This window comes from Cygnus atratus, chromosome 25 (assembly GCF_013377495.2).
Source record: "Cygnus atratus isolate AKBS03 ecotype Queensland, Australia chromosome 25, CAtr_DNAZoo_HiC_assembly, whole genome shotgun sequence".
Lineage (NCBI taxonomy): Eukaryota > Metazoa > Chordata > Aves > Anseriformes > Anatidae > Cygnus > Cygnus atratus.
Window position 1 is genome coordinate 131,519 of NC_066386.1, and position 26,651 is coordinate 158,169.

The window sequence follows — 26,651 nt, forward strand, 5'->3', positions numbered from 1 at the left end:
TTAATAGACACCACTGTGGTGAAAGAGCATTGTTATTGAAAGAGTAACTTGACTGTGAATGGCAAAGGAGAGCTTTGTAGGTTGGAGAAGGCTGTTCCAAGCACAAGGACAAGGAAAGAAACATGTTTACAAGTGCAGGCACATGCCTAACCATTGCCCATCTCCTTGGGTTCACTGTCATGTCACTTATGTATCCCAGGGGCCAAGCATCTGGATTGCCCTCTGCTTTTGAACAGAGAAATCAGCCAAGAAAATGATGTCTTTGAAAGTTCTTTCTCTGCTTTTTGCTTCTTTGAGCTTTGTTTTGATGGAAGAGAACGTCTCAGGGTAAGTGTTTTGGAAAACCCACAATGTATTTTGAGCCTTTTCCAGCTTCCTACTGGAGGCAAGTAGACTATTTCCCTTGGCATCTTGGTAAATAGGTGAGAACATGAGTCCTGAGGTAGCTCTTGGATAATAGAAAGACAGCAAAGCATACAGAGATGAGCAAATGATAAGAGAGGTCTCAAATTAAAGCCTTTGAACCAGAGCCAAGAACTCCCAAGTTTTCCCTAAAAACTACATTGCGCCAGGTTGGGAGTAACAAGCTGGAAGGCAACCAGGAAGTGAAGGTTGGCTGGGAACTAGAAACAAAATGTAATTGTCTCCCATGAATAAGGCTAGGGGGCATTTGATATTTCAAAGCTTCTGAAAATATGACCAGTTATATAAAGCAGGTACATAAAGACTTTCCATCTCTTCCTCTGATTTCTGCCACAAAACTTCCAACTACCACATGAGAAGATCTAAAAGAAACCCTATTAGAGCAGCAAGAGTTGCTGCAATTCCAGATAATAACACTAAAAAAAGATCAGCCTTGATATCCTTTGCTAACTTAGCTAGCCACCAAGTACGTCTACACTGTCAGACCAGCACTGGCTTCAAGTTCTGGACCTTGTCTCCTGCTGTCCACCCCTCAGGCTCTTGAGGACACAGGAAGAGGTTCCCTTGGCCCTATGTGTGCAGCTCACTAGAGAAGGGAATCTGTGTATACTCAGTGTCTTAGCACTTAGTCAAAGTCTATATCCATCAGGCTATGGCAGGAAAGCTACTCTGACTCCTGACGTCAGCAAATATCCCAAGTTCATCTCCTCCTGAGAAGTCAAATGTGAGCTGCAAATGTGTTAGCAGCCAGAAAAATGGATGAGGAGATTGCTAGCTCCTTCTCTAGTTAACTCTTCACTTTACAATGCAGGAACAATCACCTGTGCTAAAAAAGAATTAAAAGTGATCACAAAACTTTGCTGACCTTAGGGGATGCATGAGCAATCCCATGCAACCCAAGCAAAATTCTGCATAGTGTTTGCTTCTTGTCTGAGCAAGAATCACTCTCTGTACTCTTACTGTAGCATAAGTAGAAGGACTCCCAGTGCCAGACCAGTGCAAAAACGCTACTCTGAGGCCACCCTGGCAAGTGATTACAGCCGCACAATGGATAACATGCTGAAGAAGAACTTTGTGGAATGGTTGCTAGCCAGGCGAGAGAAGAAAAGCGAGTAAGTACATAGACTTTCAATGCTCCCATGATTTGAACTGACAGCTGTTGTCAGGCAACTGATGGCTACAGAATACTGTAGAGCTGAGGATATTTTCCTTGGACTGCAGCAGTGATTCTCAGGGGACTTTCTTTTCCTTTTTTTTTTTTTTTTCCTAAGTCCTTGAAGCGTGTTTTGTCTGTCGGCACACAGCACAACTATCCTTCTCTCTATCCAACACTGTCTTCTTCTGTGTATGCTTGGTAGATGGAGTGGGAAGGAGTTGGGTTTTGTGGAAAAGCAGCATTTCAGCACCCTCTTGTGGCATCTCAAGCCGATGTCTTTCTTCCCATTTTTGCCTTTTCAGCAACGTCATTGAGACATACAAGAGAGAAGCTGAGCCACAAGTATCAGCTGTGAATGGCCAAAGCTTGGACCTGCGCAACCATGAAGCCAAAGACTTCTTTGCTTGGCTTCTAAAAAACAAGAAAAATCAGAGGTGAGATTGGCAGAATAGGAAATAAGGACGAAGTCTGGTCCCCAAGGGAGGGATGAGGTCCCCAAGTGTTCAATTTTTGAAGGGATGTTTTAGGGCAGGAATTGGTGATAACACTGTCAGCACAGGAAAACAAAACAACTTCTGTTTCAAAAGGGAATTCCATATTTTGCAATTGTCTCATGAGTGACAAAAAAATACAAAAAAGCTTCTAAAACTTTACAATTTCTCACAAAATACATACTTCAAAAATAGAAAAGATTGAGGGTTTTTTTTGTTTTTGTTTTTTTCCTTTGGAAGTATCAGAACAGCCTCATCAAAGCCCAGCACTTTAAAAAAGTCAAAGTGCTGTCTTTTGGCAGGGCTGAAGCACATCCATTCCTGCAACATACTAACACTACAGTAATGGAGAAGTTAAACTGAAGTGCTTTGACCTAATAAAACCATTCCATTCTATTCAAAACCCTAACAAAAGAAAACTTTCCAGTGAAAATTGGGATGAAACTGATACATTCCTGCAAAACTTTTTTGATTTGATCAAATCGTCCCACAGGGCAAAAATAAACAAAACAGTTATTCCATTGTATCATTGCTACAAACTCTTACTATGAAAAGCATGAGATCTAAACGTGAAATTATGCAGGAGAGATGCCCGAGTGACTCAAGGAATTCCCCAGTTTGTTTTTGACCTATGTCATTGGAGACACTTGCAGTTTTATTCAGACGTATCTACACTGGTTACAGGAATGATGGCGATGCAATCTAGTTCTTAAAAGGTACCTCTCAGGAAGGTAACTTAGTCCATATGGTGCTCTCTCTTGTTCCAGCTAGTACCTTCATTTCCCAAGCCATCTGGCTGAGAGTGCCATCTCTGTGTTGCACAGCTTTGTGCTGTGTCAGCATATCCACGGCCTGTCAGTAGCGTGTTTCACCGCCCCCCAATCTTACTTCATGTCGCAAATGTTCAAAAAGAAGGTTAGACACTTGAGTCCAAACAAAAATCTGTTCTTGGGCACTTTCTATTTAAAAAAAAAAAAAAGCCAACAAATGAGGGAAACATTTCCTTTCTTTAACATGAAGGGGATTTTACAAAACCGAACAGGTTGTTGCTGATTAGTCCCAAAATTGTGTCAGGAAGGAAAACAGGCACTTACTGCACATAGCTCACATCCTTCGGGCACAATTCTAGTGTCTCTTGATAAGAGAATGAAACCTCTAACTTACAGGGAGTCATGGACAGTCACCCAGAACAAGAGTCTGGGGGCATTTGTTGTCTTTTACAGCCTTTGCATGAAAACTGCTTTAGAAACAAAGGTGCAGGGGATGACCCAGGGGTGGGGGAAATGAGCACTGTTATGGTTCACAGAGGTGTTAAGGCCAAGCACCCAGAAAATCAGACATTGAGAATTGCTATTCATACTGAAAATGCAGAATCAAAGAAACAAGGGCTTTGTGGGATCTCAAAAGGTCATTTAGTCTGACCTCTCCTACAAGGCAGGATCAGCTTGCTCTAAACTACTCCTGACAGATATTTTTCTAACCTGTTCTTACATAGGATTGGGGGGGAGGGAAGGAGAGGGAGAATGACACACACACCTTTGGTGCTAGAGATTAATCAGCTTGATTAGCCTCATTTAATAATAATATTTAAAAAAAATGCAGTGTTTCCCCTAATCTCCTTAATTGCAAATAAAAAACACAATTTGTGGGGTGAAAAGGTCCTTCTCAGAAACAAAGGCTTCCCTTTGTGAGCTTGGGGCATAGATGCTGCTTCACTCTGCCTTTGTTTTGATGCCTGCTGCGTTTAAGAGAGGACATGGGGCATGGGAGGGGCGGGGGGTGGTACAGGACTGTTCCTTCTCATCTCCTAAGCCTGACAGACATATTCAGTGCTAGATATCCCAGACTGACCAAGATCAAAGCAGTGTTCTGTAGCAGGATCTCATCATGTCAAAAATAGGTTCTGTTGTTTTTTTGTTGTTGTGTTGTTGTTTCGCTATGCTTAGGGGAACACCCCCCAGCCACCAAGATGTACGTTTATTCACTCTTCTTCACTGGCACTTCTATTTTACAGAACAGAAAAACAGTTACTAAGAGCATAGTGTCCTTTCCTTCAAACTGTCTCTCCTAGTCCATGGCTCTACTGCACTGCCCAGGAGGCAGCAGAGGGACTTTTGTTAAGGAGCAAATGACTAACCTTGTCAAAAATCTAAGTGGTGCCTGGAGGAAAAGATAATGAAGAAAATGCCATATGGATTCAGATCTTTTTAGTTAACTAATCCTTGATCTAGGCTGGGAGGCAGAGATTTGTACGTGGCTGTTTCAGAATATAGAGGGACGAAAGACTCCCTTTTAAGATTTAAAAAGTTTTTTATATATATACAAATAAATTTAGTTAAGAATTACACAGTACTGAAAAATAAGAGAAGAAGAAAATGAATCCTCTTGGCTGTGGAGATAGGAAGTGGTGAACAAAGAAGAAAGATGAACTGAGACAAGAGCCTGAGGTATCTAATCTGAATCATGCTCAGCTGAAACCCAGAAAGAGAGAAAGAAATCCTCCTGGCTTTCTTTCCTTAAATCAGCTCATCCCTCAGTTCCTCCCCACTGTCACTGATAATGTTGCAGAACAGTCTCATTTCCCAAGAACAGGGAAAGAAAAAGCGAAAAGTTGGTAGGATTGACAAGATGACAAGCAATGCACTAAGTCAAAGGTATTAGACGACAAGGAAAATAAAATATACCTGTGAACTCGATGCAATTGGGATAAGATTGTTATATACACATTTGGATGTTTTCCTTTCCTCTGTCTTTATGGCATGGCACATTTCTTGCAGTTTTACTTCTCTGGAAGGTTCAGAAGATTTGAAAGATGTTTTGAACCAGGAGTTTCTGACATGGCTAATGTCGATTGACCTCTGCAGACCAACGTGAGTGGTTGTTCTACCTGTTCCTGTTGTTAAAAACATCCCTTCAGATCCCATTCCAGCACTGTACAAAGCTTTTGCCCCAAAGGTTCTTGATGCTCATCTTTTGATAGCTGTTGAGTGCTCACATGGTGTAGCTCAGCTGAATTTCATTGGAGAGTTAAGAGCTTTGGCCAGAGTTTGGCTCTGCAAGAGAATCTTCAAATCACTGATATGATAAACTGGGGGATGGACAAATTTCAAGTTATGACTGTCTAGAGAAGGCAGGTTGGTAAATTCTTTTCCCTATTTTTATGAGAAAATTAGATGTTCATCTAACCACTTACAGAAAATACTTTTCTTTTTCTACTCAACATACCCAAATATGAAAGACATTCAGAAAGAAATACAACAAGAAATTGGGATGCAAAATGTCCAGGGGAAGGTCCTGAGAAGGCTCAAGGAAATGGAGAGCCCATCTTAGGGGCTCTAGTAAAATGAAGGCTGAGAGAAACAAAGTCACCATCTGTTTAAAAAAAAAAAAAAAAAAAAAAAGAAACAGAGAGAAGAGCTATTTATGCTAGTGGCAAAAGTTAGACAAGAATGAAAAAGGATGAACTGGCCACAAATAGGCTGAAAATAAAAGGCAGCTCTGTGCTACAGCCAATTCCATGCAGCTTGGTCAGACAATGTGAACTAAGTGGCCAGCAAGCAAGCAAGCCAGAGAAAACAATTAACTTTTGAGCTCATCCTGCAGCCTTTCCCGCAGAGGGGGAAATAATAATAAAAAAAAGCATTTATCTCCTAACCAGTTGCTGATTTTTTCTCAAAAGCTGTAGATACTTGCTATTAGATGCTCACTAACTTTGAGACGTCTGTCCTGCTATCAGAATGGATTTCGAAAGTATCAGAGGGGACTGGTGGGTAAAGAAGCCAATAACTTATGCTTTGTTTCACGTAGAAACCAAATTAAAATGGGTTAAGTGTGGTCCCACAGGGATTTATGCTTTTCTCTCCCGCTTCTGCTTCATTAGGACTGTGTAACTACAGGACCCTATCTCAAGGAGCTCTCCGCTCTATCGACGGACTCACTACGGAGGAAGATATTCTCTGTTCATTCTGTTCTATGCATATTGTCCACTTTGCCAATGTAAGAAATAAAGATTTTAGCCTGAAGCTGAAATAAGATTTAGTTAAGACTTCATTTGGGGATGGGCTATAAAATGTTACTAAATTACTTTTTAAAAAAAGGCGTCATTCCAAGCAAGGCTCATAAGGGTCACAACACGCGTTGCATTGTGCGGGTCGGTGAATTCGGCCTGCAGCTGCCGGAGCTGTAACGCGGTACGAGCCCGAGCGCAGTTTGTCGGCAGGCCGGGCCTGCCGCCGCCTGGAGATTCCGGAAACGGCGGGGGGGCGGGATAAAGTTCATCCCGGGCTGCGCAGGCACAAGCCCTGCCCGAGGGCTGCCCCGGCACAACACCGGCCTCAGGAGCCCCCCCCCTCCTAGCGCCCCCCTGCACGGGGCGGGCACGCCCTCACAGGGGCTCCCCGCACGCCGGGGGCCTGACCACCCCCCGGGCTCCTCCCGCAGCGGGACCCCGGCCGCATAAGCAGAGGCTCTGCCCCAGCCCGGGGGCACTCGCCGCCCCGCGGGGCCCGAGCCCCCTGTCACCCCCGGGCCCCTCCGCGAAGCGGAGCCGTACAGGCCCCGCCCCCGCCCTGCGCCGGCGCCGCGCGTCGCGGGGAGGTGACGTCGGCAGGTGCGCGGCCGGCGGAGGGGCCGCGATGCACCGGCGGGGCGTGGGCGCGGGCGCCGTCGCCAAGAAAAAGCTGGCGGAGGTGAGGGGGCGGCGGGGCCCGCGGCCGGGACGGGCGTGTGGGGTGCCGGTCCGCGGAGGGAGGTCCTGGCGGGAGCGCAGGGTGCCCTCTGGTAACTTCCTCGCTTGCCCGGGGCCGTGGGTCCTTCTGATGCACGCGTCCTTAAGGAGCGCCGCCTCCTCCGGTCTGGGGTTTGTTCGCCCGTTTCCCGGCGCCGTCCCCAGCGCCCTGTTTTCTTCCTGCAGGCAAAGTACAAGGAGCGAGGGACGGTCCTGGCCGAAGACCAGTTGGCCCAGGTGGGAGATCCCCCCTGCCGTGGCGTGACTTGTGGTGGTGAGCCCAGCCTCAGACCTGAGCTTCGTTTTGTGTCCTGCTTTGGGTTCTGCCTCCCTTCCCGTCACCTCTGAAACATCTCCGTTCTGTGGGGTTGTTTCTGTGCCATGCACGGCACAGAATATCTGTTGCCGTCCTTCTGAGCCCAACTATGGGTTCAGAATAGCCTTGTCTTCTCTCCACTCTTGTTTGATATTGGTTTATATTCAGTGTTAAAGCATACACATGTGAATTGTATCAAGCATTTTTTTCTTGTTTCCTGCTATTTGAGTCCACTGGTGCCATTTGTACAGGGTGAGCAGCATGTCTGAATCTTGACTGCTGCTTTAGGACTGTGTCCACTTAGTGCATTATGGGGTCTGTGATCACCAAAAAATGTGTTAAATAAGTGTTAAGACAGAAATAGTTTTCTGTAATTCTCTTCCAGATGTCTAAGCAGCTGGACATGTTTAAAACCAACTTGGAGGAGTTTGCCAGCAAACACAAGCAAGAGATTCGTAAAAGCCCAGAGTTCCGGGTCCAGTTCCAGGATATGTGTGCAACAATTGGAGTGGATCCTCTGGCATGTGAGGAGCAGGCACCAGGGGTTAATGACTAAAGATTTGTTTTACTGTTCTTCTGTTGTAAACAGTTCTTAGTGGAGCTGGTGGAAGTTGTCCTTGAGGAAAGCTAATGGTATTTTGATTCTTGGGGTTTGTGAATTGGTGTAATATGCCTGTAGGTGCTATTTACTTTAAAGGGTAGCAAAAGAGGTGGAGATGACCAAAATGGAGACTCTTCACTGAGGCATCTGAGTCCTCACAGTGAGGTTTGTGAGCAGGCTGCTTCGTACCAGTAACTATTAAGGAAGATGTTCTTGCCAGTGGTCCAATCACTTTCCCCTTTCTCGCTTCACAGCCGGTAAAGGATTCTGGTCAGAAATGCTGGGAGTTGGAGACTTTTACTATGAATTGGGTGTGCAGATTATTGAAGTTTGCCTGGCTCTGAAACACAGGAATGGAGGTGAGGATCGCGCTGTGTCTGTTTTCTAGGAGAATGGGAGTATTCCTTGTTCATGTAGAAAATGAGTTGCATCACTCAGCATAGTGTTCTTTACTAGATTTCACAGAATATGGAGCTGATGGTTCTGTCTTCCTTGCACCCCTGAAAACCCTTGTTTTGTTTCTACAACATTTTATCACTGTGCCACTGGTAGTCACCTAGCTTCATTGATTTCTACAGAAATCAACCAACTGTGCCCTTCCTAGGTAACAAAACCGTAATTCCTGGTACGGTGGGAAGGGAGACAGTGATAAATGACAATCTGGAAGGAGTACAAAACCAGTAAGTTACTGCTTTGAGACTGGCAGTAAGACTGTCTCTAAAGGATCACAGCAATATCCAGAAGAGTTAGTGTCGATGTGTCGGAGGGGAGGGAGGCCCTGCAGAGGAACCTGGACAGGATGGGGTGAGGTTCAAAATGTCTAAGTGCTGGGTCCTGCACTTTGGCCACAACAACCCCATGCAGTGCTACAGGCTTGAGGCAGAGTGGCTTGAAAGCTGTGCAGAGGAAAAGGACCTGGGGGTGCTGGTTGACGCTTGCTTGAACATGATCCGGCAGTGTGCCCAGGTGGCCAAGAAGGCCAACAGCATCCTGGCTTCTATCAGGAATAGTGTAGCCATCAGGACCAGGGAGGTGATTGTCCCCCTGTACTTGACTCTTGTGAGGCTGCACCAGAGTACTGAGTACTGTGTTCAGTTTTGGGCCCCTCACTACAAGAAGGACATCGAGGCCCTGGAGCATGGCCAGAGAAGGGCTATGAAGCTGGTGAAGGGCCTGGATACAAGTCTTATGAAGAGCGGCTGTGGGAACTGGGGTTGTTTAGTCTGCAGAAGAGGCGGCTCAGGAAGACCTTACTGCTCTCTGCAAGTACCTGAAAGGAAGTTGTGGGGAGATGGGGGTCAGCCTCTTCTCGCAGATACCTAATGATAGCATTAGAGGGAATGGCCTCAAGTTGTGCTAGGGGAGGTTGAGGTTGGAAATTAGGAGACATTTCTTCTCTGAAAGAGTGGCTAGGCATTGGGATGGGTTGCCCAGGGAGGTGGTGGAGTCACCGTCCCTGGGGGTGTTCAAGAAAGGTTGGACCTGGCGCTTAGGGACATGGTTTAGTGGGTGACATTGGTGGTAGGGGGATGGTTGGACCAGGTGATCTTGGAGGTCTTTTCCAACCTTAATGATTCTATGATTACTAGTGGTAAGTGCCTAATGAAAATATACTAGGTGTTCTTCGCTCCAAAAGGGCAATCGGAGACCAAGAGTGGGCTACAGCAAAGCCAATTGAAACTCTGTCTGATAAGTTTGTGGAAGAAGGCAACACCAGAGTGCTGCATGTTAATTGTAGGAACAGAAGTGACTAGATGCTTATCTCATCCAAGGCTTGAAACGGGGAACAACGAAGAACCCACTTGTATAATGTAAGGCAGGAGTGATTCAGTGGTAAACACACAAAGGAGCCTTTACTACTTGTGCTGGAGTAGTTTTCTTTCTGTGCAGTAATGTTTTCCTGTCCCCTTTTGTTAACTCCTAGGTCTGATAACACTAGAAGAACTTCATCAACAAGTGCTGAAGGGAAGAGGGAAGTTTGCTCAGGAAGTAAGCCAGTGAGTGTCTGGATATTACAGGAGGGTGGAATCAAGTAGCATTTGTGGAAGAAAAGAGGGTGACCGATCTCAACTAGGCTTGAAGTTGCTGCTGTTAATTGGACTCCAAATTCTAGCAATTGAGCCACTTACACATGCTCTGTAGTTAATGACTTAAATATTTCAAAAAGCAAGAGTGAGCACTAAAGCATGAAGAACTGTTGTCTTGAGCTGGAGAGGACTAGTTCCCTGCAAATCCAGCTCTCTTACTGTCACAGTCTGCTGAAGCTGCTGTGGTCTGAGCTATAAGGAAGGGACCAATACATGCCCTTACAGAAATCAATGTTAGGACACAACTCACCATAATTAGTAAGTTGGGCTGAATCTTAAATTTAGCACTTGCAGCTTAGATGCTACAAATGTCTCTAATGAAAATCTGCACTTCTGTAGAGGGGCAAAGATATGCACACTAAAAGAAATTCTTGGCTGTTGATTACCTGAAATTGCAGCAAGTAGCCACTTGCTATAGCTTATAGCTTCTTCTCATTTACAGAATTGAGGATGCAGTTTGAGAGAGGCTCTCTTAGTTTAAAGCCTTGTATTAACCCTTGCTTTTCAGGGATGATCTCCTTCGTGCAATCAAGAAACTGAAGGTCTTGGGAAATGGCTTTGGGATTATCCCTGTTGGTGGAACATATCTGGTCCAGTCTGTACCAGCTGAACTGAACATGGATCACACAGTCGTCTTGCAGCTGGCAGAGGTATTGATCCAAGCGATTGTAAAGTACAACCACCCTGAAAGAGTCTTATTACTTCCACAACGGGGAAAGCATGGTGTAGAAAGTGCAAATTCCAGCATGAATGTGAATCTAGAACTTGTGCTATGATTAGATCAGACCTGTAGGCAAAATTGTCCATGTGCATCTGAACTATGGACTTAAATATTGACTATAAGCACACAGTATTTTTCTCTCTCATTCCAGAAAAAGGGCTATGTAACAGTCAATGAGATCAGGTCCAGTCTTAAATGGGAGATGGAACGTGCAAAGCAAATACTGGTACGTATGAAGGTCTCTTGTGCACAGTGGAGTTCAGTGACAGGGTAGAGTGGCTGTTCCTGCAGCACAGCTGCGTACACTATGGTGAGGATGTGTTATCATAGCATGCAGAGGTGATAGACCTGAGGCAGGGTATGTACTACTTAAACATAGGTTAAAGACAGGGGAGTCTCAGGAGTTGTAGATATTCCTGTGGCTTCACTAGTCTTGGTTAAAACTTGAATTTTGTTAGCTCAGGTCCTGCATAAACATGCAGGGTAGATTTGACTGGATGTCCAAACTGTATCTTTTCCTGCTCAAGATGAGTAAAAATTTTGAGTTCTGCACACTCCATTACACTACAATAAATGTGGGATGAGGCCTGTGAATGGCTTCTCAGCCATTTAGTTAAGTTTTACTCACAGTTTCTGCTCTGTTTGAATAGGAACACTTGCTGAAGGAAGGAATGGCCTGGCTGGATACGCAGGCAGCAGGAGAACCTCAGTACTGGCTGCCTGCTCTCTTTACAGAGCTGTACTCTCAGGAGATCACTCCAGAGGAAGCTAAGGAGGCAATACCTTGACTAAGTGTTCCATGCGTGTATATAATTCTTCTTGTGAGGTTACTTGCATATCACCTAAAACACAGGTACAATGGATTTGAAATAAATTTTTTTTAAAAATGTCTAGATTGAGAAGTTTAATAGGACTAATTCATACTTGCTTACCTTTGGATTTTCTCCTCTGTTGTGAATTGAAATACCACTTACTGTTACAAACACTAATTACCTTGTCACAGCAAGAGAAAAAATATATAAGCTGCTATTGCAACTGCAGTCTCAGAGGATGCATATGTGACTGTCTAATGAATCTTAGAGCCAGCAGTGACATTTCCAAAGCATCTTAGAAACTGTTTTGTAGTCCTCTGCTCTGTGAATGAGCCTTTGTTTCACTAAGGAGTACCACAGTCTAGATTCTGCCAAAACAAACTTTATTGCACAAAAAAAATCTTATGTACAATAGTATATAAACAAGGTATCTTAGAGTGACTCTTGTGCATATATTTCAACTCAATTAGGTCTAAAAATCTGTTGCTAAAACATCTCTGCCTAGAGCAGTCATTTGAGGATTGTCACTTTTGAAATGGAAACATTCAGAAATGGTAGGACAGACAACATTAGAGCTATAAAACTAATACTTCTCTTTTACAGCCACATGCTAGTTATGTGAATAGTGTCCACAATAAGGCATTTTCTTGTTTTGTTGTATCAGTGGATGGTAACGCCACATGCATCACAAACAGATTTCAGAACCAGCTCTGCCTTTAAAAGGCAGCAGAGTCACAGCTCTATCCACAATGCTACTGAATGGTGACAAACAACGTGACATTTACAATGGAATTACAGAGGCGGAAGAGTAGCATACAGCTCATGACTTCCCAGGAGATCCTGCTGCCTCCTGAGACCTTATTTCAAGGTGAACACAGCTTCATTTACTCTCACCTGGTGTATGTGTTGAGTGAGTCCTATGTACGTTTAGCTTTCCCTTGAGGGAAGACAGGCTTTAAGTCAGACTCATACCAATGACAGACCCAGGGGGTGTTGCTTGCTAAAAGGGAAAGGTTCCCAAGTTGTTAAATGGCACACTTACAGTTCAGAAATGTTTCCACCTTTCAGGTTTTTCAGAGCTGCTTAAGGAGTAGTGTGCAGGCTTCTGACTTCTACACGAGTTGATATAAATCGGAGACTGAAAATAATTAAATAATTCAGTGATGTATGGGACATTGCCTTTTTGTACATTGCATGGCAGGGGTTTTCTGGCCCCTCCTTCTATGGTTGTGTTTTTTTTTTTTAAAAAACAAAACACAAGGATGACCATTGGACATTCTCCCACCACCACTGGGAGTCTGAAACAGAGCCACACTGGTGGAAGGTGTTTAAGGAAAGGGCCTAGGACAATGTGCAACTTTGCTTTCTATCAAAGCTCCTATGAAAACAAGTAGATTAAGCTATTTATCAATGAAACATTTTACTGCTGCAATCAGTCATCACCAGGATCTTTTACCTGAAGAAACTTTGTATTTCTTCTCCACCCAAGTTGCATTGAATACATCTTTCATGTAACTGTACTCGCAGCTAGCAGATACTTCTCTGACAGGCTTGCCCCTCACAGTAAAAAGCTGCTGTCTAAAACATTCAAAGCACTGAAGTGTTAACTTTACAACACTTGTCTAGCTTGCACTCAGCCAAGTTTGGCAAAGGAATTTCAGTCAGTAACTAGGTGTACACCTCTGAAAAGCTCCACCCAGAAACAGTGGCTTCCTTAGCTAGAGTTGCCCCTTATTCTAGCATTTCAATCTGATGGATCAAGGTAGCAGTGGGGGGTGAGGTGGTAGTAAAGAACGGCGGAGGAAAATAAAATATTACACTGACTAGAGAGGTGGAAAGTGAGAAGTACTTCAGTTAAGGAACAGCTCCAAACAGAGCAGCCAGAATAAAATATTTCTAGAATACTAAATTCAAATCAAAACCTTAAAGATATAGACAAACTAGACTTATTTTTAGTGACCCCCCCCCATCTCTGAACCAATGTTTTTCTCACTCTCCCTTCCCCAAAACACCAGGATGAACACATCTGCACTCAATTTATGGATTCTTGCAGTTTCCACTTTTCATCCTACCCTTTGTGCCTAAAGTCTCAGTGGACAAAGTCACCCACGGCTTGTGTAAAGCCTTCAGAAAGGAGCCCAGATTCCACCACTGCTCTTTATCTTTGGTCTGTCTAGAACAGCATCTAGAAGAAAGACATTAGGTAGATGGGCTCAACAGAGCAGAGAGGCTCCATCTCTCCCAACCTGCAGAAAAAGGTTTCATCCAGGCACGTAGTGCCTGGGCCCCGTCACACCCCAGACTCAACAGAGCGCTCCCACCGCTACAGCTTTGTATTCAGCGTGGCCCCAGGGAAGGGCTCACTGTCTAAGAACAGAAAAGCTGTAAAGAGGAGTCGCAGTCTAGATCTCGTTCTTTAATCAAATGGAGACAAAAAAAATAACCAGTGTAGATATTTTCAAAAAATAACCTGATGCCACATGCTCCGGCTTTCTATCAGAGTAAGTACCTTTTAAGAGTAGCCTGTCACAAGCTTGGCTTTGTCTAGCATGAAGTCTTCTCATTCAGCATTATCCACCAGAGCAGTAAAAGGAGATGGAAGAAGATATCCTGTAGTTTTCTCCACTCTGGCATTGGTTTGGTTGTTGAGTCTGTCAGGGGTACTCTAGTGTGAAGACAACATTCCCACAGCTTGGCCTCTTCATTGGTAACACAGCTCTAAGCTTTGGAGCAACTTTGAGTGTCTGTCTCTGTCTCAGAGGAGCTGCTCTCAGAGTCTATTTCTGTATTCTCCTGCTGATGTTTCTCTTGCACCTTCTGCCGAATTCCTTGCAAACGGACTAATAGGGATTGATAGTCAAAGTGACCTCGTTTTTCACCAAAAGGATCCTGGAAGGAAGCCATAGATAAATATATTAATATAGACCTTTATCATTCTGGCAAGAAGTAGAAATAAGAAAGCTGTACAGTAACTGGGCAACAAACAAATAGTTAAAGGTTAAATCCTGTCATATGACCAAGAGGCCTCTAAACAGTGTCATGGTAGAGGTTGAGGACTGCAGGTATTTTCTGTCTGGAGTCTTTTGGGAAACCTTACAAACCCAAGCAAACTTCAAAGACAGATAAAAGGCCAAGCAGATATGAAGTGGATTTCTCCTAGCAGGCTTGAAGAAGTAAACTATTTCATAGAATCATAAAATGGTTTGGATTGGAAGTTACTTTTAAAGATCACCTAGTTCCAACCTCCCTGCCATGGGCAGCAACATCTTTCATTAGACCGTCCAACCTGGCCTTGAACACTTCCAAGGATGGAGCACCCACAACTTCTCCGGACAATGTGTTCCAGTGCCTCACCACCCTCTTAGTAAAGAATTTCTTCCTTATGCCTAATCTAAATCTACCCTCTTTTATTTTAAAACCATTACCCCTTGTCCTACCACTACAAGCGCTGGTAAAAAGTCTCTCTACATCTTTCTTATAACCCCTCAAGTATTAAAAGGTCACAATGTGGTCTCCCCTGAGACTTCTCAAGGCTAAACAACCCCAACTCAGCCTTTCTTCATGGGAGAAGTGTTCCAGCCCTCTAATTTTTTTTGTGGCTCTCCTCTGGATCTGCTCTAACAAGTCCATATTTTTCTTCTGCTGGGGGCCCCAGAGCTTAATGTAGTACTCCAGGTGGGGTCTCATGAGAGCAGAGTAGAGGGGGAGAATCACTTCCCTCAACCTGCTGGCCACACTTCTTCTTATGTAGCTCAGGATACAATTGGCTTTCTGGCCTGCAGGCACACATTGCCAGCTCACGTACAATTTTTCATCCACCAATATCCCCAAGTCCTTCTCCACTGGGCTGCTCAATCCATTTATCACCACCCAGTCTGTACTGATACTAGTGATTGCCTCAACCCGTGCACGTTGCCTTGTTGAACTTTATGAGATTCACATGGGTCCACCTCTCAAGCCTGTCAAAGTCCCTCTAGATGGTATCCCTCTCCTCCAGCATGTGAACTGCACCACTCAGCCTCCCTATGTTACCTGCAAACTCGCTGAGGGTGCACTCAGTCACACTGTCATTGATAAAGATATTTAACAGCACCAGTACCAATATGGAGCCCTGAGAGCCACCACTTATCACTGGTCTCCATCCGGACATTGAGCTGCTGACTGTAACTCTTTGTATGCAGCCATCCAGCCAATTCCTTATCCAGTGAATACACCATCCATCAAATCCATCTCTCCAACTGAGAGACAAGGATGTTGTGTGGGACCATGTCAAAGGCCTTACAGAAGTCAAAGTAGATTACCTCATTAACTCTTCCTTACCCACCAATGCAGTGATTTCACTGTAGGACATCAGATCACTCAGGCACAATTCACCCTTTCTGAAACCATATCTACTTCAAAGATCGGGTCTCATGCTCACTTCCAGGAGGCAGGAAAATATTACAAATGAAAGCCTCTAAAATCCAGAGGCCAAAGACTTGACCACACTTTATATTAGTGCTACAGACCCTTTCCAAATTAAAGGATTGCTATTGTCATTTTAAATCGAGGCACCCAGCTGCTTTAATACTTTTTGCTTTTAACCCTATTCCTGGTTAAAGACACGTTGCCAGGGCTATATAAGGTGGTGGTGGAATTTACCCTGTCCCATCTGATGCAGTTCTTTGGTGCAAGCCAACATGCAGCTCCAGAGTTAACCAGGCAGCACATTTGGCAAGTACTAAACTGATACTGAACAGAGTGACTTTATTTTAAATATAGGGTAACGAAGACAACAATGGCATCTCTCTGGCATGTTGTGTTCATACTTCCTGTACTACTATTTACAAGCAAGCAGAAAACAGACCAAGGCAGTCACTACCTCTGGGAACTGAGCACAACACAGTTCCAGGTCACAGTGTTCTTCGTAAACCCATGGAGAAAGCAACTGAGCCCTGGATCCTTGAAGAATAAAGAAGAGTTGGCCACACCTGACAATCCTCTACCCTCAACAAACTGCAGCCTCTCTGTACAGCACTCTCTGTAGGTATGTCTGTCACAGATCTTCCTTATGGGAATTTCTCACTTCAGACATGAACTCTCCTATTTTAGGAGTGCTTTCATTTCATGAATTAAACAGTCAATGATGGTACTTACAGGAAAGAAGGATCTTTAGAGACACTAGATCATTAAACCAATCACCTCTATCTTTCCTTAACAATGTAATTTCTCAATGAGTCAAACAAGAGGTGCCTGATGAGGGAGGAAGACGTACGTGTTCATATGCAAATAACTTGGCAACCTATTCTTTAAAATGTACTTCCCTGCAGAAATAAGCTTCTTTGTTCAACCTGTCTATATGTGTCTGCCATATTGTCACTGTTCCCCCACCCCTTCCTCCTCCAGGAACTTTTGTCTCAGCCAGCCAGCCACTTTCAACCTCATCTGAGAGAACAAGGAGTGTCAGAGAAAAGTTCTTATCTACTGTATGAGCAATGACACCTCAGGAAAAGAAATCCCACCAGTGTCTCAACAGGGGAATGCTGCAATAGAGTTCAGTTGCCACCAGCACTGGATAACCTACATGTGCCTTCCCTCCTTAACCCCAAATCCACATGAAAGCAAACTGTACTGATTCCACTGCTCAAAGCACCACCTGCTTGCCTTGAGAGTGACCCAGGTTCAGCAATGAAAGAAATCTAACAGCCTTGAAAACACTGTGTGCCTATGTTGGACTTGGGAAAGGTAGCTTTTTATTCACAGGAATGTCTCAGGTCTCAAGTTCCATGGTTAATTCAAAGTTGAAATGTACAGTTGATAGAAAAAGGTCCAAATCCACCCCGCACACATTTAGTTGTTGCACATCACCCATTGCAATTGTCTGTCACTAACTACAAGTGACTTTAGGTATTTTGAATCAAAATTTTGAATCAACAAGAAAATTGTCTGCCACCCACCTGCATTGTCTGACCTTGGAGATAAAGTCTCTCTTTGCACACCCCTTCATAAAAGTCGTAGTATTCCATGAAGGATTTCTCCATTACACCCCTGAACACAATCAGAGCAAACAGTCAACAGAAAATGACAGTGTTACAATGGTCACATCATCCAGGGTTGCACCATCCCACTGAGCAGCAGTCCATGTAATCAGCACAGCTCAACCCACACAGGGCATCCCAGACAACTAACTGGATACAGCGAGGCAGGACACAGAACAAAACAAAATACAGCTACAAAATTCAGCTACTGTAGCTGAACAGATTCTGCATGTGGTTCCACAACAGCTTTGCTTTTCTCTCCCTCAGATTTTTTTTTTTCCTCTAAGAGAAGGCACGTTGATCCTCAAACAAGTCAGAGGATGCAGCCACTGTGCACAGTAACACGGCCTTTGTCAATGTACAGCTCCTGGACAACACATAGATGCAGCCATCCATTTCAAAAGAAACAAAACCACTCTTCACTGGACCAGGATGAGTTAAAGACTTGCTCTTTCCTGTAGCAGCTCTCAGGAAGGGCAACCAGAGAACTTTAACCTGCTTCCCCACACCCACTTTCTTATGTTCCCTCCCTGCCTCTTTTCCATACCGTAGTGGCTCAGGACAGGGACACTTTCCTTCCAGCATGTCACATACTGCTACTCGGATGGTCTCATGCCGAATACACTCATTATAGTTCTTGCTGTCCCCAGGGTGCCTCTCCTGGAAACAGAATTTGGGCCAGTAAGTCCATGTGACTGGAGTGATTCTTTGTATCTCTCTCATGGGCCCGATGAATTTCACTAAGGCAAGAACCCACTACAGCATTGTCTGTTTTGTGTACACTGAGCTAACTTACACTGCAAATGAAAAGCTGGCAAGATTTCCCATGTCTAAAGAGCCTTGGACTCACACAGCTGTGGAGACAGACAGCTGATAAAGTTAGCACAGCAACCTGCCTCTCTTGGATGCTGGAGACATAAAAACCTGAGCAGTTTGTCATGCAGGAAACATTATATCTCAAGGAAGCTGTATTAGGAGTCATGTAGCAGAGAAATGAAAAGCCATCCCAACTCCTCAGCCACTTCTTGAATGCCTCTTGTTCTTCTGTTACTTAACACATACAAGAGCTAAGCAGCCTCCAGTCCAGAGCTGGGTTGCAACTTCTCAAGATCTGACTAGAGGCAAAGCAAACTGGAAAGGAGACACGTGACATAACCTGGTTTTCTCCCCCATTTCCAGAGCAGAATTTGCCACCAGGAGCAAGGTGTAGAGTGAAGAGACAAATAGCTGCAGAACCAGAGATGATCCACCTTCAGGTCTCACCTGCTCAAAGCCGGGTTCATTGTGATAGGGGTTCTCAGTCATCAGAGACTGGATGGAGATGAGGACTGAAGAGATACTCTGTGCTGGGCTCCACGCAGGCCCGGTCCAAGTGCTGAGGCATCAAAACAGAAGAGCATCAATTAACAATGCAGGACCAGCCAAGTGACCACCATCCCTCCAACTACCAACGATCAGAAAGCTTGTGAAACTACCTCTATAGCTTACAGAAATATGACAGGAAAAGCAACAGCTGCTACTGATATACAAAGCACTGGACACTAAGAAAGTTTTCAGGTTGAAGGTAGTTTATTCTCTCAACCAGATGAGTATGCTAGCTTGCAGGAGGCTGGTGAACTTTGCTGCCAACATACATAGGGCACCACATGTGAGATGAGCAAAAGTAACATTTCCAAACACCTTACAGGGCACTTTAAAGCTATGGCTATCATCTCGCACGGCACCCTGAAGCAACACATCCTACCAGCACTACAATAAATCAAAACCTGCAACTCTTAAGAACTGAAATCTAACTCTGAAGACTTGAACAAGACCATCACTTTTGCAGTTTGTAATGCAGACATTCAGCACAAAGTCTGCCACCAAAAACACTAATGGATGCTCTGCTGTAAGAACGAGGTACCTGTTTAATACATACAAGGTAGCAAAAAACTGCATAGACAAACATGATCAGGAAAAGCTGTTCCGCTGCTTGCCCTTAATATCCTAGTTCCAGATACAGACTTGTTTCCCTGTGAGCTGAACAAGGATGTACTGACCCATATATGCTCTTCCTAAATCCTTTCATTCACAGCTTCCCATTTCTGCCAAGGCTGAGACTCTTTATTCACTCTTCAAGACAGGGCTACACTGCATGAGCAACAATGCAGCTTGCATGGAAGTTGCTGGGCCTTCACACCCCCGAGGTACAGATGTGCCCGACACACCTTAGTGCCTCACAGGCATTGGCATCCGGCTTATTGGATCAGAAACCTCATACAGTGAGATGTTTCCCAGTACACTGTCTCTCTCACCCAGCCCTGGACCATTAACTATCAGCTGACAAGTATCAGCTACTTGGACCAGCTTTCGTTTAAGGGGCACATGCAGAGAACTGCAGAAACAATCCCAGCAAAGGCAACGTTATAAACTGCATCAATGCTCAGATTTTGTTTGATAAAATTCCCACAGCAATTCAAGCTACCACTGCCCCTTCGACACCTAGCTGCCTGTATCTGTCTGCAGCCAAAGAAACCCAAAGAAAAGGGACACTAACACCCCAGCTGCACCAGTCCAGAGTCTCAGCAAAAATCTTTCTTTATTGGCACATGAAACTGTCACAGCTGGCATTAGGAATATCACACTATGGCCACAGTTCCTCTGGTAGAGCCCTAAGAGCCACTGAATCAAACAGGACTTTCACATGTTTAAAAATTAAGTAGGTGAGTAACAAGCATTTGCAGCAGTGGAGCCTGTTTGAACAGGCAGCATGGGAGCAGCGCTTGCAAATCATTACACCCACCACTCAGCCCCATGTACATGTAGGTGGAAGCCCAGAGCAGTCGAATGGCTCTCAAGGAAGTTCTTAGTGGCTTTTAATCTTATTTATTTATTTTTAAACCCACATGGAGAGAGGAAATTAAAACCGCAAAAACCTACATTCAGACAGCATTAAGGATCAGGTTGCAAAGCGCAAGAGCAGAAGAAACACAGTGCTCAGGCCAAGACTTCGCATGGGGAAGAAGAAAAGTAGCAGTGTCCACTGAACTCCATGCTTCCCTTTCTCCATTCTCAGGCTCTTTTAAAGACAAATTAGACTCTTATTTCAGAGGAATTTGGGCTGCTTTATGACTCTGATCTAGCACATGGTTTTACAGAAGCATAAATGTGCATCAAACACATCTGGGGCAAGATCAGGGCACAGTGCATTGAAAAAGATGCATGAGGCAGAATACTACCTGCAGCTACCTCCTGGTTTCCCACCAAAACAGCCAAAGTCTCTTCTTACCCTAGAATACTCAGGCAGACTTTCCCATTGCGGTAGAAGTTGGGGTTAAACCTCACTGTGTTATTTCCTGTTGTCATCAGTTTGACCCTTGGTGGGTGGATAGGATAATCTGGAGGACAGCGAAACAGGAACAAGAAGAAACCCCCTTCATAAGGCGTGTCAAATGGGCCTGTGATCAATGCATGAATCTGGAAAACAAAAGCCCATCTTGCGCACCACTTCAAAACTGCAGCACCCTCAAATCCTCAACAAAGCCAACGGAAGGCAAGAAACCTCCACCCAGGCAGCAGTATGGATGCAGCATCTTCCACAAGCACACACCATACACAGGCCATACTTAACCCTCCCTCCTTCCCTCATTAGAGGGAGCCACTGCTGCGCACTTCTCTCCCCTCTGCCACACTCAATGTGCAAAGCAAGTTTCTAACGTGAGGTTTGGCCAGAGTCCACAACAGCTGCCTCCCATACATCTCTACACAGCTCAAACCAGAACGGATCACAGTTCAGCTGGTAAGCTCTGCTTTAAAAAAAAAAAAAAAAGATTTCAAATATGAAAAAAAAATATAGCTAATTTTAGAAAGAAAACGTCAGAATTTCTGCCAAAACTGGAACATTCCTCAATTTTATGGTCTTGTGCTGATTTGGTCGTATTGTAACCAGTTAAATCCTCTGCCAGGATCTGAAGTTAAGACCCTATCCTCGTCATGCTAATTACCCTCAAAAATCTCAATAGTGTACCAGGAAATCTTCTCCCACTGGACTATTATGGAAGTTTTCTCCCTTTCAATCCTCCCAAAGTGATCCAAGCAATCTTCCTTAAATGATCCTCTTACTTAGCCTAGGATTTTAGTTAAAAGCCCCAAGGCTGGTGTTCTACAAACCTGCATTTCCACTGAAGGGCATTTTGGCACTTGCGGCTTCCAAGCCAAGGGAAGCCAGAACTACAGCTAAACACCTGAGGTAGTTGTTGTCTGTGCAAAGACCCTCCCTTTGTGCTATCTCCAAAAATCCAAGAGCCCTAAGCCAGGAGGTGCTTACACTGGGGGAATCAGGGGAGTACCAAGTTTGTCAGGGGGGGGCGGGAGAAGTGCACAACAGAGAAACCAAAAGCAACCCCACATGCACACACACACAACTTTCTCAGAAACCAGCACAGCCAGATGAGGTGACATTGGCTGGAGAAAGGGTAGCACCAGCCAAGGAATGCACTGGATTACGAACACTGTTTGAGCAACCTCACCCTCCCAGATCACTGCACTCCCTCAGACTTAATGGGAAATTCCCAGTTCTGGAAACCCCCTAGAGCCAGGCAGCCAGGAGGGGAAGAACTGGGGCAGGAGAGGCCATAGACATGCCTGCCCCTAGGGCGTAGGTGCACTAGAGGCAATCTGGTGGAAGTGGCTGTGCAGGTCAGACTTGCACGAGATCCTGGTACCCGTGAGAACCAGGCAGGCAGCTCCACAGCAGGACGGGATCTGGGCCCAGAGACTAATCCCATTACCAGTTCACAACAGTTAAACATCTCCACCTTACACAGGTGGGTTACAGATACTCCAGCACTGTCTGCAACTTATAGGTGCTTCTCATTTCCAACTCCTCAAGAAATCCCCCATGGCCCACGGCTTTCCACAGAGCAAATCTCTTCTTTGAGATGCTCCATTGATTGTTTTCAAACATCAGTAGAATAAAACAAGCTGGAACAGCACTCCACTAGAGTTCATAGGGCCACAAAACAGTGCTGGCTTTATCTGTGGAAACTTCTCAGATTCCTGTGATGTTATCTCTCCACAAAGCCAGTTTCCTTGATAGCCTCCTCCCATTTAAAATGCAGCCCATCTCAATATCACCAAGAAAACTGGAGGTGCATTGTGCTCTTACAAGATTCACCCTGACTTCTCCCAAAATACTACGGAAATACTCTACTTGGGAGAATCTTTAGAGCAGCTGTCAACAGCAACATGCAGAAGAGCATGAACCTGAAGCAGTTCCAAATCTTCTCTTACCTTGGTCATGTCATGGGGATCAGGCACAACAAACATTCCTGGTGGTGGTTCCTTGTAAATGGACATGATATCCCTGAACAAAGGAAACAGAAATTAGTCAGGATCTCCCCTGGCGTTCATCAGCCCTTGATGCACAGAATGTTCTAGATGACAAATCTGTGTAAGGATGCAAATGGACAGATTTTAAAGATGGAAACCTGTAACTCAAAGTAAAAGATGTTCTTTTTCTTTAGTCTGTTTTCTGGCTGAGTTCTCTTAACTTATTCTAAACAATAGCTGAGGCAGTTCAAGAGTACAAGGAGCATTCAATCAGTCAATAAGCAAGGCATCAGACCAAGAGCACCTTGACTACCTGCTGCCTTGTGTTTTACCACAGATCAACTCCAGCATATAAAACTTCAACCATAAACTTCTCCTAAGGTAAGCACATAAAACTTCTCTCAGGTGAATTTTGTTGCTTAACAGTCAACTTTCCCTCCCCATGTTTTCCCTCTCCACACTCAGACTATCTTTTGTATACCCAGTCACTTGTTTTCCCCAAACATACAGTGACTCAATTGTCTTTGAGAATATAACTGCTCTGTCAAATTTGGTTTTAATCAAACAATGGGTTCAAGCATTATGAGGATGCGTATATACATGCAACTTAATCACAATGCCCTTGTTTTTCCTGGACTAAATGAACTGAAAAATAACAAATTCTGTACAGTTCTGCGTAGTTTACAGATAGACTGAATGACACCCACCACCTTTTATTGCCAAGAGGTTCCCCCCATAATCAGAGCTGCACCGAGCTCCAGGACAAGCTATCACTAGACCTTCCCGTCCAGGAAGCAACCACAGTTCAGAGAGGTTTAGGGCAAGAACAAAAACAAGTGTGAGAGCAACAGGAGAGTTTTGCCTTCCTACCTAACAATATGAAGTTAGTGTTTTTGGCATTTGGATCGGAAACTGACAAAACACCTGGTGCCATCTTTGGAAGACATTATACAAGCTCTAGAACAGGCAACGGAACAAGGATGAGCAAGAGCCTGGCAGGCAGCAATACTTGCTCTGAAGGAAGAGGAAGAGCTTGTTGAAACACTGCCAGTATTTCTAACAATAAAAGACCACGTTGCTCATAATATCAAAGGCTATCAACACACCAGATTTAACTAGATGATTATTTAAAGAGTGGGAGCAGACAACTAGGTGGGCACCACCAGGAAAGAGCATCACTACTGGCAGGTTTAGGATAAACGTCTTGCAAAACTCCACTTGACTGCTGATGGGGACTGGGAGAGAAGCCTGCTCCCCTCCCCATTTAACAGCATCTTGAAGAAGCAGCCAGTGATCCCAAGGGCAGGATTTGGGCAATGCGCCACAGCGCTTAGCAGCCACAGGCACCAGCGAGAGCAGCAGAAGAAAGCTGTCCTGGATGGAGGTACAGGGTTCTGCGGCTCCAGGGCAGGTGAGACACGAGAGCTGTCCTCGTCTGAGCACCTGGGCGAATACAGGCCCGGGGCCTGCGCTCAAGAAAGCCCCCGGGCACGGCGGTGACCAGGGGCTGCCCCACGCCCCAACAGGGCGAGCCCCGGGACCTGTCCCCGGGCCCAGCGGGGAGGGGTCGGCGAGGCCCGGAGGACAGTTACCGGCGACCCGGGGGCACCGGCCGCGAGCCCAACGGTTCCGCCGCGTTACGGGGCCCGGCTCCCGGGGGGCGGGGGTTCCACGGCGCCCCGCTGGGCCGTCAGAGGGCGAGGGCCGGGACCACCCCCAGGGCGCCGCGGGAACCGGCGCCGCTGGGCCACGGCTGCTCTCACCGTTTGATCCGCAGGAGGCAGGCCGGGCTGGGCCGCTCGCTGTCCCAGTCGCCGCTGACTGTGGGGTCCCAGAACGCGGAATGCGTGAGGAGCGCGGCGCCCGCGGCTGCGGCCGCGGCGGCGATGGGGGCTCCGCCGCTCCCCGGGGCGACGCCGGCGCTCGCCGGCGCAGCGCCGAAGCCCGCGGCCGCCCACAGCTCGGCAGGGATGAAGACGCCGGGGCTCCCCGCGCCGCCGCCGGGGCCGGGGCCGGCCGAGGTGCCGCTGCCACCGCCTGCCGCCAGCACCGCGGCCGGGGCCGGGGCCGCCTCCTCGGCGGCCGGACTCTCCGCCATTCCGCGCCCGGCCTCGGGGAACGCCGCTTCCGGGACTCGGCACCAACGAGTCGTCCGGCCGGAGGGGCCGCCCCCTCGCGCCTCCGCCGCTCGCCGGCCAGAGCGTCACCTCCCCCGGGCCCCCCTCCCGCTACCGGCGCAGGCTCCCCCAAGCAACCATAGAGTCTCCCTCTGGCGCCAGAGCGCCCTTCCGCGGAGACGCCTCCTCCTCCCCGCAGGGCAGAGCGGACCGGCGCGGGCAATGCGCCCTCTGCCGGGCGGCGGCGGCGGCCTCCCCGCACAGCCCGGGCCCTCCGCCCCCGGAGGCCGCGAGCTCCCACCGCCAGCAGCGCGAGCTGGCGGCTCGCTGCGTTTGCCTTCCACGGGGAGGGGTCGGAGAGAAGCGGCTTCTGCGGCAGCCTCGCTTCCGGCACGCCTCAGCCCGCGGAGGCAGGCCGAGCCCCCAGCAGGGCGGAAGCCGAGCACGGCCCCAGGCCGCTCCCGAACCCCCCCGGGGCGGAGCCGCCCGCCACGACCTGCGGGGAAGCGCCCGCGGCCCCCCCGTCTTCGGCCCGTCTGCGGGCGCCGAGAGGAGGCGGCGGAGGAGGCCCCGCTGCCAGCCCCGTGCACCTCCGGCACCGCCAGGCGGCACCTGCCTGCTGACCCGTTTCACTTCCAAGACCCCTGTTGCTGTACCAGAGATACAATAAATAAATAAATCGTATTTAACCACAGTTACACGCACAAAAGACCCATATTAGGAAGAATAAAAGGTCAGGTAACGCTGCCCTGTGTTCTTGAGGCAATAAATGCGAGCGGCTGACATGCTAATAGCTGCAGCCAGCTATTAACAGCCAGGTTTTAGACTGAAGGTTCCTAAAGCATGATATTACTGACCTGGCCATTCAGTTCATTCTAGACCTCGACTGATCATGTCATTTTGCCTTCCTGCTTCACAGGAAGCACAAATAAGCTTTCCCAGATATTTAGAGAAGTCTTGTAGTAACCCTGCAGCAGTCTCTCCCTAGATCAGTCTCAGAGGTGGCAGCTGTCTGTAATGCTCTACAAAGACTTCTCTTTAAAGAAAACATGAAAAAAAAAAACACAAGTTAACTCGTGTATCACCCCCTCTGCCAACAGGGGTTTCTGCCACTGCAGCCTGGGATGCTGCTTGGCATAGTTAAGACAAAACCTGAGGCTCAGTTAGAGTAGAAAAAAGGGCACAGAGGACAGTCTTCTCCTTTGCACAACTACACATTTGTCCCTAGCAGCCAGACCATCTGACTATGTAGAATCTTTCTCCTTCTTCAGCTAGGGAGTCTCCTCTGGGCTCTTTTTGGTTTCAGAGCCACTTTTCTCCAAGTAGTCTCAAGGACAGTTTTTGTCTGTTTGTTCTTAAGCACAAGTCAAAATCCTTGTCTCACTCCCTTACCATCACAGGGCATAAGCAGCTCTTACAAAGGAAGACAGAGCAGTTACTGTACCCCGCTCACTTCCCCAAGGAGGTCACAACCATGCTTCAGAGGCTTTAGTATACACAGCAGCTGCATTAATTCAATTACCTAAAGCAGATAACCAGACAAGCTTCCCAAATGGTCACCTTCCTACCTTCCTTAAAGGCACAGCTGACTTACCACAAGGTCCAAGATTCAGGTTAGATTTTAGAACTTCTCCTGCCTAGTGTACTCCAATCTCTAAAACAACTGAGGCATAGAACTGTTGGGGAAGACCACAGCTGTGGTCCTTTATTTAAACTGATGCTTTGAAGAAGCCTATGAATAGTGTGACCTTGAAACCAGCTCTTCTTTGTGAAAGAAAATTCAGATGATATGGTAAATCCTTGTGTATTTACTGTTTATTTAATTTTTCAAATGCCCTTAATACACTACAATTCTAAGTACACTCATCTGCATC

General features: G+C 46.3%; 3 protein-coding genes across 6 annotated transcripts; 2 read left to right on the forward strand and 1 right to left on the reverse strand.

Annotated features, from left to right (window-relative positions):
- The first annotated feature begins 253 nt into the window (after window positions 1-253).
- Window positions 254-5,070, forward strand: GIP (gastric inhibitory polypeptide). Its single transcript, XM_035571496.2, has 4 exons — window positions 254-327; window positions 1,389-1,535; window positions 1,882-2,013; window positions 4,848-5,070. Exons 1-4 carry the CDS (start codon window positions 254-256, stop codon window positions 4,942-4,944), a joined length of 450 nt encoding a protein of 149 aa, XP_035427389.2. The 3' UTR covers window positions 4,945-5,070.
- A 1,527-nt stretch (window positions 5,071-6,597) lies between these two features.
- On the forward strand, window positions 6,598-11,412 carry SNF8 (SNF8 subunit of ESCRT-II). Of its 3 annotated transcripts, XM_035571490.2 has the most exons (8): window positions 6,598-6,758; window positions 6,983-7,033; window positions 7,498-7,636; window positions 7,968-8,072; window positions 9,638-9,710; window positions 10,309-10,450; window positions 10,673-10,747; window positions 11,172-11,412. In XM_035571490.2, the coding sequence occupies exons 1-8, from the start codon at window positions 6,705-6,707 to the stop codon at window positions 11,307-11,309; spliced, it is 777 nt and encodes a 258-aa protein (XP_035427383.1). In that variant the 5' UTR covers window positions 6,598-6,704; the 3' UTR covers window positions 11,310-11,412. The 3 variants fall into 3 exon arrangements, with proteins under 3 accessions (XP_035427383.1, XP_035427384.1, XP_035427387.1); XM_035571491.2 differs by lacking the exon at window positions 7,498-7,636 and having other exon boundaries at window positions 6,983-7,070; XM_035571494.2 differs by lacking the exon at window positions 6,598-6,758 and having other exon boundaries at window positions 6,997-7,070.
- A 2,318-nt stretch (window positions 11,413-13,730) lies between these two features.
- UBE2Z (ubiquitin conjugating enzyme E2 Z) lies at window positions 13,731-25,033 on the reverse strand. Of its 2 annotated transcripts, XM_035571489.2 has the most exons (7): window positions 24,424-24,773; window positions 22,622-22,694; window positions 20,619-20,806; window positions 18,614-18,725; window positions 17,898-18,010; window positions 17,270-17,360; window positions 13,731-14,222 (listed from the first exon to the last, which is right to left on the reverse strand). In XM_035571489.2, exons 1-7 carry the CDS (start codon window positions 24,756-24,758, stop codon window positions 14,052-14,054), a joined length of 1,083 nt encoding a protein of 360 aa, XP_035427382.1. In that variant the 5' UTR covers window positions 24,759-24,773; the 3' UTR covers window positions 13,731-14,051. The 2 variants fall into 2 exon arrangements, with proteins under 2 accessions (XP_035427382.1, XP_050571507.1); XM_050715550.1 differs by lacking the exons at window positions 17,270-17,360; window positions 17,898-18,010 and having other exon boundaries at window positions 24,424-25,033.
- Between the last annotated feature and the right edge of the window lie 1,618 nt (window positions 25,034-26,651).

What these genes read in the sequence shown, in the direction of transcription:
- GIP (XM_035571496.2), top strand. Translation starts at nt 254, where the DNA reads ATGATGTCTTTGAAAGTTCTTTCTCTGCTTTTTGCTTCTTTGAGCTTT. An exon ending in ATGGAAGAGAACGTCTCAGG is followed by an intron (nt 328 to 1,388) that starts GTAAGTGTTTTG and finishes CTCTTACTGTAG; the next exon opens with CATAAGTAGAAGGACTCCCA. An exon ending in AAAAACAAGAAAAATCAGAG is followed by an intron (nt 2,014 to 4,847) that starts GTGAGATTGGCA and finishes CATTTCTTGCAG; the next exon opens with TTTTACTTCTCTGGAAGGTT.
- SNF8 (XM_035571490.2), top strand. Translation starts at nt 6,705, where the DNA reads ATGCACCGGCGGGGCGTGGGCGCGGGCGCCGTCGCCAAGAAAAAGCTG. An exon ending in TCTGAAACACAGGAATGGAG is followed by an intron (nt 8,073 to 9,637) that starts GTGAGGATCGCG and finishes GTTAACTCCTAG; the next exon opens with GTCTGATAACACTAGAAGAA. An exon ending in AACGTGCAAAGCAAATACTG is followed by an intron (nt 10,748 to 11,171) that starts GTACGTATGAAG and finishes CTGTTTGAATAG; the next exon opens with GAACACTTGCTGAAGGAAGG.
- UBE2Z (XM_035571489.2), bottom strand. Translation starts at nt 24,758, where the DNA reads ATGGCGGAGAGTCCGGCCGCCGAGGAGGCGGCCCCGGCCCCGGCCGCG. An exon ending in ATCCCCATGACATGACCAAG is followed by an intron (nt 20,807 to 22,621) that starts GTAAGAGAAGAT and finishes TTTGTTTTCCAG; the next exon opens with ATTCATGCATTGATCACAGG. An exon ending in TCCAAGGTCAGACAATGCAG is followed by an intron (nt 14,223 to 17,269) that starts GTGGGTGGCAGA and finishes GCTTCCTTCCAG; the next exon opens with GATCCTTTTGGTGAAAAACG.